General features: G+C 41.8%; 1 protein-coding gene across 1 annotated transcript in view; it reads left to right on the top strand.

Annotated features, from left to right (window-relative positions):
- LOC118219832 (melanopsin-A-like) overlaps nucleotides 1–13014 on the top strand; it is a 33814-nt gene extending 20800 nt beyond the window's left edge. Inside the window, exons 5-12 of the mRNA XM_035403289.1 lie at nucleotides 1454–1657; nucleotides 2438–2609; nucleotides 3128–3289; nucleotides 4415–4522; nucleotides 5259–5439; nucleotides 6803–6967; nucleotides 9822–9890; nucleotides 11929–13014. Of these exons, the coding sequence (XP_035259180.1) occupies nucleotides 1454–1657; nucleotides 2438–2609; nucleotides 3128–3289; nucleotides 4415–4522; nucleotides 5259–5439; nucleotides 6803–6967; nucleotides 9822–9890; nucleotides 11929–12153 (1286 nt within the window). The 3' untranslated portion in view covers nucleotides 12154–13014. The remainder of the gene's footprint in view (nucleotides 1–1453; nucleotides 1658–2437; nucleotides 2610–3127; nucleotides 3290–4414; nucleotides 4523–5258; nucleotides 5440–6802; nucleotides 6968–9821; nucleotides 9891–11928) is intronic.
- Nucleotides 13015–21870: the final 8856 nt, after the last annotated feature.

The raw sequence follows: 21870 nt of genomic DNA, 5'->3' as shown, positions 1-21870 counted from the left end.
ACCTGTGTCTTGTTACCCCTGTCTATTTAAGTTCTCTGTTCCCTTGACTTGGGTGCTGGTTCCTTGTGTTTGTCTCCTGACTTTCATGTACCTGCCTTCTTGTGTTTGTTCCTGAAATCTGAAAACCGTATGTACCTGCCTGTGTTTGTGACCTGTTTGTGTTTGTTCCCGAATTCTATTTGTTACAAACAGTTTGTACCTGCCTGTATTTTGTTCCTGACTTGTGTTTCGTTTGACCTTCCCTTGTGCTCTGCCTTCCCGTGTTCTGCCCTGCCTGTGTTTTTGAGTTCCTGTTTTCTGTTTCATTAGATTATTTTTTGAGTGTGTTTTAGCCCATTGTGGCCTTGTCTGTTCCCTGTTTGTTCACCTGTCGTTAGTAAAGTCTTTGTTAATTTTCCCTTTTTGAGTTTCGTGTTTTTTTTTTTTTTTTTTCCCCCACTCTGCGCCTGGGTCCCAGCACCCGAGTCCTGACAATACGTGGTTATACGTTATACGTTCATTTGTTTGAGCAACAGAGTTGTGGGTAATTGATGTCAGACTACTAGGTTTAGAGAGGTGCATATTAAGATAACTGAAAACATGTTCCTTATACTGTTTGAGAAACTAAAGTAAACTTGTGTTTCTGAAGTCTGAACACACTCCTACACTCATCCCCTTGGGCCCTTCACACTGGGGCAAATATGTTAACATAATGATCCAACTTCTATTTAAAGGGGGGAATTCTACCTCAAACAACATAGCTCATTTTAAAGTGTGGTATGTAATTGTGTTTTTGAACACTTTTGTTAATATTTCTTATGAGGGAATGTCAGCCACGCCTTTAATTTTGCCCAGCTTTATTATAACCAAATATTGCAAGTTGTGACTTTGTTTGAAATAACTCGCTATGAGTCACCGGTGCAAATCAGAGTTAATCAAATCGTTGCATTAAACCCATGCGATTTTCCCCACTGAAGTGGCATTTCCTTTTTATTAGGACTTTACAGTAAAATAAACTGAAATGAACAGATAAACCTGGATTTTCTTTCTTTGGTGGCTAGCCTGCTAGTAAGTAATGTTACCCTCTCTCCAACCAAGTATTAATTCCCAGCCTCTCCATTTGTATTCAGTAGGAATGGCAACCTGTGTCTGATGTTGTCTGACACCCGCCCATTGACTATAAATGCCCGCCTGTTGTAGTCTTTAGCAAAGCAGGTACCTGGAGCATACACAGTAATTTGGGGGCTATGTCTCTGCACTCACTACTGGTAGAGAGCTGGCTGAGAGCTCATTTTATTCAAGAGGACAGCCACTCTTGTACATGTCTAAGTAAATGTCTATTTCACGGTGCAATTCCCATTTAAAGTTACAGTGTCATAATTTAATTGTTGCACAGTGCTATTCCATTCTGATCCAGAATGGCTGTGTTCGAACTGCGTGCTGACCTGTCCTTCCCTCTGTCCTGTCCCGGCAGGCTGCGAGCTGTATGCATTCTGTGGCGCTCTTTTCGGGATCTGCTCCATGATCACCCTCACGGTCATCGCCCTGGACCGATACTTCGTGATCACGCGCCCGCTGGCCTCCATCGGGGTGATGTCACGGAGACGCGCCATGCTTATCCTGGCCGCCAGCTGGGTCTACTCCATGGGGTGGAGCCTGCCCCCTTTCTTTGGTTGGAGTGAGTGACAGCAAGGGGAGGGGTGGTAGAAGTCGTATACTGTCCATCAAGATATTCCTTGTGACTTGGATGTTGTGGTGATATGGGGACTACCAGCAGTACTCTGATGTGCATGCATTGGCTTTTTGCCAAAACTTCAGTTGTTCATTTTCTATGTTTAACTAGCTCTAACTTTTTACTCAGTTTGCTGTTGTAAAATAAATGTAAAATCATACAATACTATGTAGCCAATGAATGCACACCTTGTTATCTAATTCTGCAAATTAAGAAAACATAGTTTGACATACATGGGCTGAATGAGCTGCCCAGGGTCTTTGTCCTGCTAAAGAGTTGGGTCTCAGTGTAGTGATGCACCCTATGCTCTGGCATTGATTCCACGGTGGGACATGATTGGGTGTAGCATCACCTAAGAAGGTAGGGTGCTGGCAGGGTTATCCTCGTCCTTGTAATTATGCAAAATAAGCACCTCTTGTCATCTGCTTCACTGCCTATGCAACCGTTTATTTTTAAGAAATGGTTGTATGCCCATTGTTGATGGTGACTGATTTTTGGAAAATCAGGTCTCCACGCACTTCCATGAATCTGTTAAGGTACTTGTTTGGGATAAGCAGCTGGAACACATATTACAGCGGCCAGAAGAGTAATTTTGTCATGAATGCAGGTGGGAGAGATGTACACAAGAACCAATGTAAAGAGGGGTCGAAAAGACAGGAAGAAATCCTTATTGGTTGGTAAGAAACGAAGGGTTCTGAGTGTAGCGCCTTGTCTGCCATCCCACAGGTGCCTATGTCCCGGAGGGCCTGCTCACCTCCTGCTCCTGGGACTACATGACCTTCAGCCCCTCGGTGCGCGCCTACACCATGCTGCTGTTCACCTTCGTATTCTTCATCCCCCTCTTCATCATCATCTACTGCTACGTCTTCATCTTCCGCGCCATCCGCGACACGAACATGTGAGCTTCCGCCCCCCTTGAGCTGCAGTCATTTTATGGGCCCTTATGGCTTATGCATAATATTCATTTGTTACAGTAATATTAGTTTGTTAAAGTCTCTGTGTATGTGTTTTTCTCTCTCTGTTTCACTCTCTTGCTCCCTCTCTCTGTCTGTGTGTGTGTGTGTTTTTCCTCTTCGTATTTGTGTGGTTATATGTTTATGTGTGTGTGTGTGCACGTGTTTGTCTCTTTGCGTATGTGTGGTTATATGTTTGTGTGTGTGTGCATGTGTGTGTGTTTGTTTCTTTGTGTATGTGTGGTTATATGTTTGTGTGTATGTGGTTATGTGTGTGTGTGTTTGCCTGTGTGTGTGTGTGTGTGTGTGTGCGTGTGTTTGCCTGTGTGTATGTGTGGTTATATGTTTGTGTGTGTGTGTGTGTGTGTGTATGTGCACGTGTTTGTGTTTGTGTGTATGTGGTTATGTGTGTGTGTGTTTGCCTGTGTGTGTGTGTGTGTGTGTGTGTGTGTGTTTATTGCAGGGCGGTGGGTAAGATTACTGGGGACAACACCAAAGACTCAATTAAGAAATTCCACCGCATGAAGAACGAGTGGAAAATGGCGAAGATCGCCCTCATCGTCATCCTACTCTACGTCATATCCTGGTCCCCCTACTCCTGTGTTGCCCTGACAGCTTTCGCAGGGTAAACATTTCTCATGTTTCCACAGCTACAATGTAGATCCTGCTGCCATAGTAACACTGTCTTTTCAGCATCATAACATTGTCTCTCACTGCAGTAGTATTTTACAACCGTGTTTCATTCATGGAGTTCTACTCTCATATATCGAAAGTAACGCTGCCACTTGCTGTCATAGTAAGTCATTACCACACTAACACTATCTCTTACAGCTTGAATTTACGGTCTTTTGCTTAGTATAGTAAAACCTGTAGTAAAACAAAACCTATAGTAAAACATGTTGTACAGTATGTATCTGTTCCAGGATGTTACCTTGGAGAAAAGAGCTTCAATCTGCTTATCTGTGCAACCTGCAAAGTACTGTCATAGATGAAGATTGATAGACAGACAGATAGAAAGACAGATAGATCAGACAAATTAACCCCTCATTGGTGGTTGCCATGATATTGCAACAACATGTTGAGATGGTGTAAAGAAAATTTTCAGATTTCTGAATGACCTTTTCAGTAAATCACCTGGCGTGCAGAAGGTATGCAGTGTCTGCAAATGCCTGTGTTTCTGTATGAGGTTAATAGCAGACCTGATTTATATGTAGGCTCATCACCATTAAAGGGTAATAGTGTACATTTCACCCATTACTCTCAGGAGATTAATCTGTGCAATCCACTCTCCCTGATTTCCCCTTAGCGCACATACACATACAGCCTTGCCACTGAGAACCAGGTTAATGCACTGTGCATTCTGAGCCCTGAAGCATGTGACACACATACATGCCCACGCAAAAAAGTTTATTGCATGTGTATGTGTGTGTGCGTGTGCATGTGCATATGTGTATGTGTGTTATGAGGTTCTTCATAAGTATTTCATTTTATCATTATAAAATGCATTACAGTCAATTGCTTGACACTCTACCATGTATGAACTGCAGTTAAATTGTGTGTAGTTTTTATTAGTACTTTAGTGCTGTATGGTTCCATAATGTGTGCTTTGAAGTCAGAGCCAGAGAGCACAACTGAATGAAAATGTTTCCTGTTTTCTGTAAATCTCTCAATTTGTCTACATGCTTTATCTGTTCATCATTTAAATCCCCACCCCTGCTATCTATTATCTTTCTGTCCCTCTCTCCCTCAGATATGCTGATATGCTCACCCCTTACATGAACTCTGTACCAGCGGTGATAGCCAAGGCCTCAGCCATCCACAACCCCATAATCTACGCCATCACACACCCCAAATACAGGTAATGCATGCAGGATAGCACCTCGAATATAGTCACCACACACAGGGTGACGGTCCAGTTAACCCAAAATATGTCATTACTTATAATGTACACGGAATGGATGCCAAAATACTGACACGTTGCACGGTGAAATGTTTCTGCAAAGTAAAGCACTCTCTGACACTCCTTCTATGCTGTCACCTGATAGGCTAATTCAATCTGGCATCTCCATTTCAGAGGTGACTGCTTTGACCCACAAAACACTGTGTAGCTCCAAGCTAATTTCCTTTCTGTTAAGTGGTGCACAAATTGTGTGGCCTCATTGCCCTTCTGTATCCCCGGTGACACCACAAGGTTCTGGGTTAATGCCCAGCCATGCCATGCTGGTGCCATTAAGATTTCATGGTTATAGTTTGTAGCAGGCTTTTTGGCAGCAACAGTGGGTGCTGCTTTGAGTCCAGAATATTAATGAGCCATGCCCTGTCCCTCTTTGTGTGTGTGTGTGTGTGTGTGTAAAAGATGTGTGTGTGATGTGTGTGCATGTGTACATATCTTTTATGTGTTTCCATGCCATATCATATGAAACAGATCTTCTAACCAGTCTCTCTCTCTCTCTCTCTCTATCTCTCACTCTCTCTCTCTCTCTCTCTCTCTCTCTCTCTCTCCCCCTCTCTCTCTCTCTCTCTCTATCCCTCTCTCTCTCTCTCTCTCTCTCTCTCTATCCCTCACTCTCTCTCTCTCTCTCTCCCCCCCCCAGGTCAGCCATTGCTAAGTACATCCCGTGTCTGGGCGTGATCCTGTGCGTGCCGAGCAGGGACCGCTTTGCCAGCAGCAGCTTCATGTCCACGCGCCGCTTCACCGTCACCAGCCAGTGCTCTGAGAACAGCAACCAGCGCAGCGTCAAGCCCCGCCTCTCATCCGTCTCCGACAGCGAGTCTGTACGTGGGCGTGGCTGACGGCCCATAAATTCATTTATTGTGTTCCCTTGAGGAAAATCGGTCTAGCGTCGCAAAACAAACACAGGCATTACAATTACTGCAATACATCACAGTACAGCATAGCATATTAGCAACATCAGAGGGTGATGAACAGCCTCTGTACATGTGATATATTTTACAGTACATGTAATTACCGCTCATATTTTGGGTGTGACCCTGCAGCCTGTGTGTACTGGACTGTGTATGGTGACTATATTTATGGTGCTATCCTGTGTACATTACCTGTATTTGGGGTGTGTGATCTCGTAGATTATGGGGTTGTACAGAGTTCATGTAAAGGGTGAGCATATCAACATATCTGAGGGAATGAGGGACAGAAAGAAAGATAGCAGGGGAGGGGATTTAAATGATGAACAGATAAAGCATGTACTGTATACTGTATGGAGAGATTTACAGAAAACAGGAAACATTTTCATTCAATTGTTTTCTCTGGCTCTGACTTCAAAGCACACATTATGGAACCATACAGTACTGAAGTACTAATAAACACTACACACACTTTAACTGCAGTTTATACATGGTAGAGCAGCCAACCCTGGTCCTGGAGAGCTACAGGGTCTGCTGGTTTCCATAGTGACTCTGCACTTCATGAATCAAATAGAGCAGTTGATTACACAGTTAACTCAACTAACCTGGTGTCTTGGGTCTCAATTGGGTGCTGATTTTAAGGTGAAAACAAAAACCAGCAGACCCTGTAGCTCTCCAGGACCAGGGTTGGAGACCACTGTGGTAGAGTATCATGTAATTGACTGTAATGATAATATGGAATACTTGTAATATACCATAGCATAAAACTCTCACATACACATACGCACACGCACACACACACACACACTCATCAGGTCTGTCTGTCCATTTTCCTCTACGTCCTGATGTTTGCTTTCCTTCGTCCAATGAGGGAGGAATTTAGTCAGCAGGATTTTCCTCTGTCTCATTTTTCACCAGAGGATCTTTTGGTGAGCTGGATGCCTACAGTGTTCTGTGCCAGCTGTGTATGAATTGTCCTTCAATATTTAATACACTCTTCTGACTGCTCCTCGAATACAAGGTTTTTTCCCTAATTGGGAAAAATGAAATAAATGAGGAATAAGTATTTTGAAACATAATCCCAGCTATTACGAGCAGAAAAGGAGTATTTTTTTTTTTTTTCCCTCTATCTCATTGAACAAAGGCATCAAGTGTGAATACACCTAAAGTGGAAGGCGTAACAAGAACACAAAATGGCGCTCGAAAGGTGAAGCGAGACGTAATGCATGCCGCAGCGATGCTTCTGGTTGGACTTGGCGCTCGATCTCTGTTTCAGGGCTGGACGGACACGGAGGCGGACCTCTCCAGCATGGGGTCGCACCCCGCCAGCCGGCAGGTCTCCAGCGACACCCGGAAGTACACGCAGGAGATGCCCCAGTGCAAGCCCGCCAACTCTCTCAAGGCCAAGATGAAGGGCCGGGAGCTGGGGATCTGCGAGAAGGTAATGGACGCTAGCTCCACCTCCCGGCATGAATGGGCGGGGCATAGGTGGCGTGTAGGAGGAGCCGGAATTGGTCTCTGTGAAGGGGAAAGATTTGGAGGTGAGGAAATACAGAAGCGGATGGAACAGGTGGGGCAAAGCAAGGGTGTGTGGTAAAATATCTGAGAAACATCTGATGGATGTCTTGTACAGTAAAATACATTTTCAAAAAGCACTAGTTTTCTAAGTGAATAATTGAAGCCTATATTAATCTTTAAGCAGGCCTTCAACCAAGTGCTGCAGCAAAAACTTTGATAGAAACAGCTGGATTTCAATCCTCCTGTTTCAGGAAGCAGGATTACTGAGTTAACTGGAATATGCGCTGAGTAAAATCCCGACAAACTCTTTTTTACTTCAGTCCTTTTTCCAGATTTGGGAAGGCTCCAGGTTTTACTCAGTGTAGTTATCCTGCTAACTGAGTAATCCTGCTTCACAAAACAGGGCACTGCTTTGTGAAATACCCCCCTGAGCTCGAGCAAAAATAAACAATCTTAGGTACATTGTGGCACAGTTACAGATGAACTGGCTCATTCAGGAAGAGATTTTCAAATTTCACTCCTTAGGCCCTTGAAAATTCGACAGGGAACTGGCTTCCAAAATGAATGAATTCTTGTTTCCCAAGGGAACAAAACTTGGGAAATAACATTGTGTTATTAGCAGTCACAAGGTGTGACTTTGAACTGTGCCCTGCCAGAAATAAGGAACACCAATATTTATTGTTTTTATCCCTCTGGAAGGCAAGAGCACTTATCGCACAACCTAGCAACATTAACCTTTATGAAAACTTTTTCTTTTAAAATATATATTAAAGGACTCTCAACATGTAGTCATGATTGAAATCCATATTTGCAGTGTTGCTTTAGTGTGCACATACTGCAAATAAAAGTGTGTAATGCACTAAAACTTTCTTTGACTAAACAGCAAAGGACTGTGCAGTTTGAAGCCATCCATGCAACCTCAAACAATCTTGGATATCTGTTCCAAGCTCCTGTGTGTGGAGGCAGCGTATTTCCATTTGTCACTAAAATACACATTTAACAGATAAAGATTTATTTTTTCTTGCAAGGTCAGAATCCCTTATTTTTAGCATGCATTAACTCAACAGAAAATGTCCTGCATTATGAATGGTTGATATGCAAAAATATACACTGCCCTAGATGAGAACATATGCTAAGCAAATTAATAATTATAATGAGTGCGGGGAATATTTTTCCCTCGCAAAACAAATATTTCTTTGTCATGCTTCCTTCACGCTAATCTGACAATCGCTGCTCCCAGAGACGTTCTGCTTCCTGCTTTGATCTGGCAACCCGGGAGACGAAAGTGATCTTGTCAATGAGGTTCATTGATAGAACCTCCGCACAGCCTGCTTGCTCTGTGGTGGGACTGAGAGAATGTGCGTGTGGTTTTAAATCACCATTACTTTCTGGGGGCATTATCACTCGAGCTATTAGCGTTGGACTGCTGCTCCTGGTCCATATAATTAAATTCTTCTGAATTATTTCCACTGTCATCGTCAATTCCCCTTGCAATTTTTTTTTTTGTGTGCTGGGGAAACTGGGCCATTAAATATTTTTGAATGATGCTGAACATACGTGGGAAGCCGTCTGCTAGATTATTTATGGTCTGGAGGACTCCAGTATTTCTTGTTGCCATCCAACTGTTTTCCATTTGCCAGTCCTCTCAATTAGTGAATGCTCTTTTGTTGTGCCATGAGTACTTCAGGCTAGCCTGGAGACTGTGGCTCGTTCAGGCCCCCGTGTTTTTTTGGCTGTGCTGCACGGTCGAGGCGCATTAGCACTGTCACGATGTGATCATGAGAAGTGTCACAAGGCGAAAGAACCCTCCCGATTGGCACCGGACAAACAGGGAACAGCAGGAACAACGGGATCAGGAACAAAATGTTATGTCTTGCTGGGTACTTGACCCCCCCCACACACACCAATAAAGTACCAGCTCACAATAGCAGCACTGAAGTTCCAGGTCAATATGGGGGCCAGGTTACGAGAGGATGGAATAAGAGAGGGCCAGACAAGGGAGGGAGGCAGAGAGAGAGAGAGAGAGTGTGAGGGAGAGAGAGAAGAGAGACTCCATTATTCTGCGATTATAGTGAGGTTTAATTCTTTTCTGGACTAATCTGGTATGATCTTTGAGATAATCCCTGAACACACTTCTTTCACTGCGGGATTGCGCTGGTGGCCACCACCAAGTACCGGCGATGAAAACTCCCCCCTTCACCTCGAACCTGGGTACCATGTCCACGTTTGAGGGAGCTCACTGTTTCTCCTGACAAATAACGTATCATTAATACGCAATTCGAATGGAGAGCCTGTCTCTGGAAACTCTTCCTAGAACATCTGCCCTACTCTGTTTTCTGGGAGAGAGAGACCACAACTTAAAGCAATGTTCAGGGTTTATATCTGCTCTGATGTCCCTTTCAGCCATCTAGTGGTGAAACGGGGTACTGTCCTCCACTGTCTTCCACTCAGTCCCACTGTAAAAGGTGGTGACCAAGTTGTTCAGTGAATGAGTTTGCCAGAGAGCCACTTACTGAGACAATGGGTCAGTGAGTCAGCCAGGTAGTGAGTGAGGCTTTGACACCATAATCTCTGCAGAAATGATAACCACAATGTGGTCTAGGTGAATAATGGCACAAAACTAAAACTCCAAAAGGAGGATGCAAAGTATTGATTCTGCTTTTGTGGTCTGACTTGGTTCCATGTGAAGCGAGAAGAGAAGCATTACTTGTGTGATCTCTGTGTCGCCGTGGGAACGCGGGAATGTTCTCTAACCTGACTGTGCCCCTCCCCAACAGGCCTCTACGGGCACATACGACATCTCTATGGCTGAAGTGGGCCAACTGAGTCATAGTTCACCTTTAATGGTAAGTACATCATTGGTGACCGGACTGAACTGGCCCATCAGTTACTACCCTCTGTGTAATGGCATCTGATTTTAGTGCCCAGGGATATTTTGTCTAAAGCTTTCAATGCTTCCTTGTCTTGGCACTGGAGTTAGCCAGCTGAGCGTCCTTGAATGATGAAATCAGTTTTGCCAAACGAGTGAGTTGATAATGACAACAAACACATGATTTCATTATACATTCTGGACTTTCATGAGTATTTAATGAAATAAAAAGATTGCCGTTGGAAAAGTGACAAATAGCATCGCATGCCAATTAGAAGTGGTAGAAGTGTGAAGTTGGGGTGGATGTCACATGATTGCTGAGAGATTTACACTGCAATGCTCACATGCATTGATAAAAAGGTCTGGCTTAATGATGGCTTCCAACAGACTATCTGCCCGACTTCTGAAGTGATTTGTTTTTGATGCTAATCCAATGGACAGAATGCTTCCTGATCACTAATATGAATCAATCGCCAATCAATGTTTCATTCAAGCAGCTAGAAGATTGACAGCACATGGTGGCTCCAACCATCATGGTTCTCATTCTCTTCTGGTACTGGTTATTGGAAAATTGCATTCTAAATTGGAGCTAAGTAGTGAGTCATTTGACTTTCCACTGTAAGGTTGAGCGTGTCATGCAGAAAACTGTAGGAATTATTGCGTTAATTGACCAGCCCAGACTGCAGGCCCTGTTGCAGGTGCAACACAAAAGGAAGAAACAAAGATAGGAGAGTATAAGAAAAAGGGATGGAAAGCAGAAAGGAGAGAGAGAAAGAGAGAGAGAGAAATTGCTTAGAAGACCTGTTTGATATGACATGGCATGGAAACACATATGTACACACACACACACACACACACACAGGGACAGGACTTGGCTCATTTACATTTTAGACTCAAAGCAGAATCTCCTGCTGTTGCCAAAAAGCCTGCTATGGTATGACCATGAAATCGTAGTTTAATGGCACTAGCATGGCATGGCTGAGGACTGACCCAGAACGTTTTGGTGTCATGGATGATACAGCAGGGCAATGAGGCCAGGCGGATTGAGATCCATCCTTTGTTCATGCAATTGTCTGTATGCATGCTTTGTGTACAAACAGCCGTAAAGTAGAACATTTGTTATTGAGTCTAAAGTAGTGGCTCAGCTGGGCCAATTGGCTAGAGACAAACTCCATTAATGGACTTTGGGAGTTTTCTTGTAATTGCAGGAATAGCATTACTGTCTTCACTAAAGCATTACAGTCTCAGAATGGCAAAGAGCATTACCATCTCAAAACAGCAGAGAGCATTACCATCTCAAAACAGCAGAGAGCATCACGTCTCAGGGCAGTAGAAAGCATTACCATTTTAGAACAGCAGAGAGCATTACCGTCTCTGGGCACCAGTGGATTCTAGAGTCTCAGGACAGTAGTTCAATTCAATTTTATTTGTATAGCGCTTTTTACAGAGACTCCGTCACAAAGTCCCTTCTTCAGTGGAAAAAAAAGCAAGCAATTGAGATTTTTTTTTAAACTCCCCAGCGGGAAGAAAAACACTCAAACAGTGGCAAGAAAAAACTCCCTGATCTGAAGAAATCACTAGAGAAATCTGGCTATATTATAGAGGGGGAGCCCATCTTCCACTGGTTGGCCCAGTGTAATAGTTAAGATAAAATGAATGGTAACAGAAATGTGATAGGGACCTAGCAGAGCAAATGCATTGAGCCTTACATATTCAGGGAAAATGTAGGTGTTAAATTTCAGGACAGCTATGACCATTGTCAAAAGCAGAGCAAATGCTCTTTCCACTGCCTTTCAATGCTCACGCTCACTTTGTTCGCTGACTGAATTCTTGAAGTGATTATTTTTCCTGTATTCAAGCTTTTGGACTGAACAACAACATGCCCAGTCAGGATGTGAACTTAACAAATAACAGTGTCATAGCCTTTACAGCCTCACAACATCTCAGCAATGAGTAGGATACTGGACCACTCTGTTTTTTGATTGGGTCTTTTCTTCCTCTCTGGGTTTGACCAGGCTGGTGAAGGGGTGGGGCTTAATGCAATCTCCGGGCAGATACCTTGCATCCTCGTCACCGCAGAGTCTAGCCCAGCCGTCTTGCCGCCGCACAGATCAAGCAGCCATGGTTCCCGCTCCAAAACAACCAATGGGGAACTGGGGGCAAGGCCAGTCACCGTGGAGTCGCTGGGGGGCCAACAGGGTTCACTTCTCCCTTCCACGGGTCAGGCCGAAAACATCTGAAAAAGCCCACATCACCTTTTTGGCTCATACAGAGCTATACTTATTTATTTTTTTAAATATATGATTGTGCAAAGTTGTTAAGGGGCTGTAATCAGCATATACCTACTTCCACCTGATGACTCCAGCCACTACCTGTGTTGTGTCTTCTTGTGCTTTCCCTGTTCAATGTAATACTGAAAGACATTTGCACAGGTGCAGAAAAGGTGTGTTGCAAACCCCCCGTGGGGAAGCAACTGATAGGTTGGCGGTGAGTGGAATGCTGGTCCCGGTTGGACTTTGTCCATTTAGGAGGGTCAGACAGCAGGCCGTGTAAATTTTGAAATTTCCCTGGTACAGCTGGTCAGATTCTCAAATACCAGAGATGAGAGAGAGAGAGAGAGAGAGACCAAGAGAATGTGAGAGGGTGAGATTAATGTGACAGTTTGTCTGTTACATTGCAGGAGTCTAGTAAAACTGCTTTCTCTGAGCATGACCTCCGGTCCTAACTTTAGGACAATAGATTTAAATAAGAAGGTCATACACTAGCCAGTGGCTCAGTAGCCACCATAAGCTGAGTATTCTTGCCTCCGCCCCCACCCCCAACTTTGGGCAGCTTTAATAGTTCTTGACCAAAAAGAGTAAATAGGTTTATTATTTGTACTAGACTGCAGTCACATTAGCATATTTTGCATATGCATGTACGCCATTGCTTGCACTCAATTTAAAAATGAGGTCTCATGGTTACAGAGTTGACAAAAGGGCTGTTATGTCCAGATGTATAAAAGTAGTCAAGAGTCGGTTGCTATTTAACCCCCCCCCCCAGTATATAACTGCTATCTTCCCTCCACCCGGTCCTGGATGGCTGAAAGGCTAGAGCCATGCCTGTGCACATGACTGCCCCAGGACTTTCACTGTGTGTGTGTGTGTGTGTGGGGGGGGGGGGGGGGGGTACAGATTAAGACAAGCAGTGCATATTCCCCAGTTGATGCCTGTGAGCCAGGGATTGACCCCTGGATTTCAGGAGTGGCAATTTCAGGCTCATTATAACAATTCTGTTACAGTATCACCACTGCCACGCCCCCACCCCCCCCCCCCCCCCCCCCAGCCCCCACCACTCCCCAGAAAACCACTGGATTTCAACTTAGAGCTCCTGCTGCTGTCGCACCTCCTCTAATCCACACTTTTACCTGAAATGTTGTTTACCTATGGAAGTGATTACAAAGGTTATTTTATTGGGGCCGGGGAGTTTATTTTAATATTTGAATTTTAAATGTTTTATTTTTCTACTGTCATTTTTTTCCTTTGTGCGCAGGTGTGCGTGCGTGCGAGCATGCGTTGTTACATTCTTTATATCATTTTGTAGTGTATCCACGTGCAATCGTGCAGGATGTGTATGAATGTAATATAAGATGAGCCCTCCTCACAGTGGTACAGTACAGTAACCCTGACCAATATGAATATAGTGATGGAAATTACATATTTTTGTACCTTATGTTTTGAAACATTATATTAAAAATGTTTTTTTTTTTTTTTTTTTGTGTGTTGTGCATGTGTAGAATGTCCTTTTGTAAAACGCAATATGATTTCTGTCCATGGCACCTTTTATGTCCTTTGGAATATGATGTAGACAGTCAAAATGTACAAAATGTGCTTAGTGCTTGTGTAGTTTATACATGTTGTCAACTCTCTAATGTATTTCAGCTTCTGAAGCAGATAAGCAGAATGGGAAAAAGCTGGGCTTGCTGGAGAACAACTTGAATTGTCTTATTCCACTGTTGTATCATTATCATGTAAAACGTTTCTATATAATGTTTAAATTTTTAAATATGTTCTGCCGCCCGACAAGACAAACTTTAATTTACCTAGATGTTGGGACGCGGTTTATTATTTAAAGCTTCAAAGTTACATACATAGCTGTTACAGATTTTCTTGGGACTTGCAATATGACTATAATAATTTTAAAAAACTTGAATTGCCAAATTAAAATATGAATGGTCGAAATCCCAAAAAAAAACCCATTCCTTTCATTTCTAATGGAAAAGTGGCGGACAGCCCTGGTTATAGCCCACTTTGGTTGGGAGAGGATGGCAATAACATTCTTTGGAGAGGCAAACATATTTTGGCCAGCAACTTTTGTCTATTGTGTAAGCTGTCTACTAGCGTAAGCATTGACTATATTAATCTGGACCTGACGAAGACAAAGGTCTGCACGTGTCATGAATCCCATATTGGTTTTTTATGAGAACATTTTTAAGAACCAAAGTTTTGTGAATGAGGCCCAATGAGAGGACATTATGCCAATTTTGTTTACTCCCGTTCCACAGACCTGGCGCCTTGATGGTTGAGGCCCAGATGGATGTATTATGCGGCAATACGGTGCCAAAACAAACCTTTGTCCATATTATGATGTCAGCTACATGTTTTTATACAAGACATATTCTGAGGAACACCGTACTAAATGAGAGTAATTACATACATTCTAATGAATCTTTAGTAAGTGCAAAATGTTTAAAGAAATGATTTCTCGACCAAAGATATGTAAATAAAATGAACATTTGTGAGAACATAGCTTAGGAACAAAGTTGTTTGCACAATAATCTCTAAAAACATCAGTCACTTTTTTCTCAAAGTAACTTGCAATTTTGGTCAGGATATCAGCATTTTTTTGTTGCTCGAGTGACTCTCTGCGCATGCATTTGAATGGGTTTCCTCTCCCCTGCTCTGTGCATACGTGGCTTGCAGCTGAAAAGAAGCAGCTGGCTGGCAAGAATGCGTTTCGGAGGACAACTGCAGATTATGTTCACTCTCCCGAGCCAGCAGCAGGGGCAATATATTTGCTTCCTAAATAATTTGTGTGTGCGCCAGTCCTTTCCAGGATTGCACGTGATTGGATCAGATGGCAGCTATCTTGCTTCAATAACTGTTGAATTGGATCAAAATTGTATCGGACTATGGCTCCATATATAGTACACCAGACATGAGACACGCTTCTACTGCAGTAGCACCAATTAAGTTTTGACCATGCATTCGCCTCATAAATTTATTTATTCAATCTGAAAGCTAGCCAGCTTATGGCCAATGTATGTTCTCAGCCACAGTCCTAAATTAGACACACTTTATACATGAAACAAAATTGTGAAACTTGGCTTTATCTTACTTCATTGTTAGCTAGATGATGTTTTGTCAACTTAGCTAACCATGGCTAAACCTCCCTTTGTTTTTTTATGCCCTGAGTGAAACCAGCTGTACTAAGTGAGAGGCCAGCCAGAGTGTGGAATGATCAATACATCCCAATTAGCTTGATGCAATCATTTAAAATTCAGAAATGGCAGTACTTTTTCCAAAAAGACAGGGTTCAATTTAAGCACTACTCTAGGGGATCATAGGTCATCACAACAAAGAAAGTACAAAAATTTAATAAAGTCACAACACTACTGAATAAAGTGACTGTTACAACTAATCCAACATCAGCTACACATGCTTAAAAGAGCTATGTTATCGTTCTGCTTCATGATTGGCAGAATGCACTGATAGACAGAAAATGTTTAATGTACAACTTGTCCCATTTAAACTAAACCCACGTAATTAAATTACGGTAGCTTTCTTGCTGTATAATAATCCATCCATCCATCCATTACCTAACCTGACAGGGTCGCGAGGGGTGCTGGAGCCTATCCCAGCGTGCATTGGGCAAGAGGCAGGAATACACCCTGGACAGGGTGTCAACCTATTGCAGGGCACACACACCACTCACTTGCTCATACCTACAGGTATGGGCAATTTAGAGTCTCCAATTAGCCTACCTGCTTTTCTTTGGACTGTGGGAGGAAACCAGAGTACCCGTATTGCTTTACTGTAATTCAAGCAACCCAACCAGATTGCAGAATTATTTTTATTTATTTATTTATTTTAAATGTGTAAGTTAGATCAATTAATTTGTGGTTGGAATATCAGCTAACAAGCATAGACACTGCACGCATATATTTCAAAAACTATAGTATAATAGTACCCTCTGTTCTAACTGTACCAGTAAATATCCTGTTTTTATTGACAACCTCAAAAAACTCTGCAGGTCCTTGGCATTGTTTTGTTGGCCATGGCCCAAAGCAAGCCTGCCTGTTAGCATGCTGCTAACGTTAACGCCGCAAATATCTCATAAATCACACCACACCCTCTAGCCCAGCTACCAGCAATTTATTCTTCATCATAGCCTCCCCTACCAATCTTTTTTTGTCTTTGGCAATCAAAAGCGTGCATTGAACTTGAAGTACACTTTAAGATATCTGCCTATAGCGTGCATGCTGACAAGCATGCCAATATGATATTGAATACTAGAACTGCTGCATTGTTTAGGGAAAATGTTCCATTTTATGTTATTTTACATAATTGCCTTATTTTAACCAGGGGATGGCTTTTTCTATTTCTGTTAACGGCACTCCCCTGTTGAACGACTGAACTACTATTTCAATTTTGGGCAAAGCAAAAATTTGGAGGGGCAATGGAGTTTCTGATTATTTGGCTCAACATGCAGAAGATTATGGCATCTACAAAATCCTGTCAGGCTAAGAAAGACCGTGCTTTTAGATTATAATTTAATATAAGAAAGCTTCAGCTAGTTCTCCTCTATGAAATCAAATCTAAATATTTCCATTTGAATGTCATTTTACACATTAGACATCAGTCTGTTTTTAATTGGAACTTCAAATGAAAGTTTTTGCATGTAATGTACAAAAATATTTAGACACACTGAGAACATTCCATTGCCATATACTGTAAATCTGCGATACCACAAATGACACAGTTCCTTGGAGCTGATTAACTTTCTTTTAACGTATTCGTCCCTGTTACAGACTAATTTTGACAACTTGTCAGATTGTATGCATAAATCCAGTGTCTACTGTTTGTGAAGCCAGGGTGGAAGTAGGGGGAGTAATTTCAACCGCATTCTGTAATATTTGTCATTTAATTCAGGGCCTTTGTTGCACACAATATGTCAAAGTGACTTCAGCTGCACAATTAGTCTATTACGCTGATGTAAGTTGTATTTTTATTTCAATCTTGGTGTAATTTAAAATCATGATCTGCCATTTTTTAAATAAAGGTAAGGAATTACTAATTTCGTCATTTTGGTTATTGTGTTGCTTTTCTGAACATACACACTGGTGTTCGAATAATCATTAACAAAGGAATTGGTGTCCACATGGTCTTATCGTTACAAAGTTTTACAGGAGATGCAGCAATGTACGTTAAAATTATTGATCTTAAAACACATATTTTTTGTCATAGCCTTTCAGGACAGCCACACTAATACCTAGATTAAGTACATAATGTGCTAAGTACATCAGGTTCATAGTCTGTATGTGCAATGCCCTCCAAAGTTATTCACATTCTTGAGAAAGATGAGTAAATTAGTATGAGTAAATTAACAATAGAAGTAATGGGCTCTATAATATGGTTAAAAAAAGGTAAATTATAGTCTTTAATATTGAAACAATATCATAGAGAAAAGATTTTGCTTGAAATGTATTCAAATGTATCACAATTATTCACACCCATTTTCAGTACTTTATGTACCCTCCTACATTGTGTGTGTGTGTGTAAACATATTTCAGCTTGTTTAAATATGTAATATGCTTTCTAATTTAAAATTCATAAATATGGATGTCAAGGCAATTAGAATGTGTGTAAAATTGTTAACAGTTCATATGTGCATATGTCCTGTTTATAAATACATTTGTCAAGCCAATTACAATTTTTATACATGTATGTCTGTGCATGCGTGAGCTAATGCATGTTTGTGTGAGGTTATTTGTAAATCTAATTGTTTCTAAAGTTAGCACGCTGCTAATCCTGTATTATTGTCACAAGACTGGACCCACAATGCCAAAAGTCCCTTGGCAATCATCTAGTGGGAAAGTGATTTTTCCATTCACCATCCATTCGCTGTCAACCTAAATGGGTCTTTCCCCCCTTCAGAGCCCTTGTTATATAATGAGGGTGCATTGACAAATTTACCAATGCACTGATGTGCCTGTAGTGAAGTTGTTTCAAATGTGCTTTCACTGGCCAACTTTCGCTACCCTCACCCCTGCAACCACCATACCCAACCCCTAAGGGGGTAATCTTCTTCTGTATTTTATCCATTTCAACCAATGACGCCACCACACACTGCAGTACTCTATGTGAGGTATGGCAGTCTACATAGACCATGTTCTTCGGCTGTTTACTGGCGAGGTCCCTGTGCGTTGGTCCTTCTTCTTGCATTCTTTCTGTCAAAGGCCTGCTGTTTCTATTTTTCAGTCAAATAAATGTCTTGACCTCAGAGTTACTCTGAATTGCCCAAAAGGAATACTTAACGGAGTCCCAGGCTGCTAGACAATTTCTCTTAGGATGCAAATGCATGTCTTTGAAAGGACCTCATTAAATAAATAAAATAATTTGAAAAAATGTGTTTTGTGTTTGATTAGTTTCCATTTGTCTAGCATTGCATTTTGTTAAAAGATCTGTGTGACAAATATGCAATAATAGAAGAAAAAAAGAACTTTTTCACAGCACCGTATGCTCCGCTCAGAAGAGACTTCGGACCCTGTGTACCTCTGATTGATCTTGCTGATTGGCTCACTGGGCTAACTGATTGGCTAACTGTAAGGTCATGCAACATTCTGAACTGTCAGTCAGGACTGATGCCACAGAATAAAGTGGAATTCCTCAGAGAGGCAGGGGAGGTTGTTCCCTTTCATTCCTGTTCTGCTGAATAGATGGTATCTGGCACTGCATTCCAGAAGGGTAATTGGGATGGCAGGTATGCCATCCTGCCAAGTTACGCCTTGGCGGGGCATGCCCCATACCTATACAGCACCGAGAGTTTGACACTTTTCAGGGTTCCCCACAGAAAGAACCGCAACAACCACAGACACTCAGCCCTTAAAAACATTCAATTCTGTACGTTCTGACCCCATTTCAACAGACAGAATTCATAAACAACTTCACATGTCCACACAATACAGCCCCAAACTAAGGGGATTTTGAATTTTCTTCTTCTTCTTCTTCTTCTTCTTCTTCTTCTTCTTTTTCCTGCCGCCTATCCCACAAACAAAATGTCTCCCCATTGGTCATTTTACCGACACCAGATAGATAGATAGATAGATAGATAGATAGTTTATTAGCCACACGGCCAAGGCCGGTGGAATTTGTTTTCGGTACAGTGTGTTGTTCTACTCTGCAGCACAATACATAAATGGACAATCCATATTAGCATGACACAATACAGGGGTACAGTCAACATATCATCAAAAAAAATAAATAATTAGTACACACAACCATGTATAATAGGTGCATAGTAATGCATGTCAGTAGTATGTGAGGAGGGAGCTAGAGGGAGGAGTTCAGCCAATCTTCCACGTACACGAGCCAATCAAAATCTCGCATACACATGCAAAATACCCATAACTTTTTAGTCTGAAACATTTCCAGTTTTGTCAACAGTAGTCTGTTTGTGGCCTAGCGGTCATTGTATCCAGCGGTTTTTACATTGTATCGATTTATACAGCTGGATATATACTGAAGCTGTGCAGGTTAAGTACCTTGCTCAAGGGTACAACAGCAGTGTCCTACCCAGGAATCTAACATATGACCTTTCGGTCACAAGCCCAGTTCTTCTATTATCACCCAAGAAATTTCCGATGTTCAACAGCTTGTCAGGTCACAGCTTACAGGTAAGCCTTACTGACTATGGATCATGAAGTCGTCGCTTCAAGCCCAGCTAGTAACAACATTCTTTAACCTGCATTTTTGCTCACTAATAATTCTCTATTACTTCTCAACAATTTTCCTTTGCACCACATCTACCCGCCGTTCACCGAACATACACACTGCATTATGACATACCATCTGCACATTCACTTAACCGGCTACAATATCACCAGGCCATATGGATTCAACCGGAGCTTGGCTGTGCTTAGTGGCCTGTGTTCTTCTTTAAAACCATGGACCATGGTTTGCCAATGAAATTTCATGCAATGCATAGCTATATTGGAGGATCGAATCCCACCTCGCCCTCAGGCAGATATTTGCATATTTTACACTAAGGTTTTCTTACACTTATATTTGCTTTACCAAAAGTCACTGACGGCCACCCATATGCATTTCATGATGGCAAATGTATTGATTTTCTTAAAAAGGTTACACCAGTTGACCACTGTGCCATTTCTACTAACTAAATTTCTTCACTTGGCTACTGTAGAAAACCTTATCAGCAAACGCCACGTTTCTACATTCATGTTACCTCGCCCTGTTCTCTATCTAGCCACATACAAATAATTACTAAGTATGTACGGTCTGCAACTCCCCATTAAAACATTACATTTAAAATCATGACTCAATCATAATTATAACTACGAATACTGAACATGAGAAAAGCACATCTGTGCAATAGATTTCTTTCTCATTATCACACATTACTTTACCCACCACTTCAACAACTGTTACTGTATACCGTCTGTTATATATACCGTTCCATAAGGAAGCTCAGCTCGCTCATGGTCACTTCATTTACTTTGCACTATAGCCTGTGATCATGTCAACCTTCCCCTACATGCCCATTCTGCTAAAAACATATTGTTTCAACTACTCAATTTCATAATTTCTCCTCATTTCTCTCATATTATTGTTATTTTATCATATGCAAAGCTTGCTGGGACATATGCGTCTACTCCTATTCTCCACTATCAAGTCTTCCGGTTCTACTAATTCCTAAGAGACTTGAAACAATTGAGGAAACATTGGGTAGTATTGCTTTGGAATACAGCTTATTTAATTTTGGGAGGCAAGATAGCCTATATTGTTTGTAGTACAGTAACTTGGCGTCATTTTGATATCAATACTTTTAATGACAAACCTAGATTTTGGTGGTTTGAATGAATGAGTTATAGACAGTGCATGTCTTGTATGTGTGAGTAACTTGGCATTTTTGTACGTTGAAAACGTGTTTTTTATGAGATAAAATGAATCCCCCTGAGATGATGGGATAGATGTTTTCTTTGGAGCGTAGGAAATGTGAGAATTAAAATGTTTAAATATATGCAGTTCCAAATGTCACAAGGTAATGTAATTTTTTCAGGAGAGAGATTTGCCCACATTAATGATGGGGTATGTAAGCAATCAAATCAAAAATGTTGCAATCAGCCTATAGTTGACAGGGTGTGAATGCAATGTCCATTCAGTGGTTCCTAATTGCTCATCGCATTTCATCATGATAAATGAGCTGATTGGAATTGAACTGCTCTATGGCTGTGCCCTCTGGCAATGTACTTAACCTAAATTATGTCTGAGAATATCCAGGTTGTATAAATGTACAGCACAGAAAACGTAAGCTACTATATGCAAAGTTAGACACACTGGATAATGGTGTTTGCCACGCCTACACATAATGTAATATAATGTACCGTAAGGCAATAATGCACACAAATGTGTTCCCACGTCCATTTGCAATTTCATCATGGACATGAGGGCATTACTTTGATTACTCTGTGACTATTCTGGCTGGTCTGTGCTCTGGATTGTTGATGCTGGGCATTAGTGGAATTCCAAGTATCCCTGTTGAAGAAGTGGAACACAGTCTGCTAATCTCAACAGACAAAGTGAATATTCACAATACCATCTTCAATCAGTCTGTTAATTTGTTCACTGTGAGCACAGACTGGGCCCTATAGATTACATGTTTCAGACTCGCAGGCATCA

The sequence above is a fragment of the Anguilla anguilla genome, chromosome 2 (genome assembly GCF_013347855.1).
Source record: "Anguilla anguilla isolate fAngAng1 chromosome 2, fAngAng1.pri, whole genome shotgun sequence".
Classification (NCBI taxonomy): domain Eukaryota; kingdom Metazoa; phylum Chordata; class Actinopteri; order Anguilliformes; family Anguillidae; genus Anguilla; species Anguilla anguilla.
The sequence above is the reverse complement of the archived record's forward strand: the minus strand, read 5'-3'. Positions and strand labels throughout refer to the sequence as shown.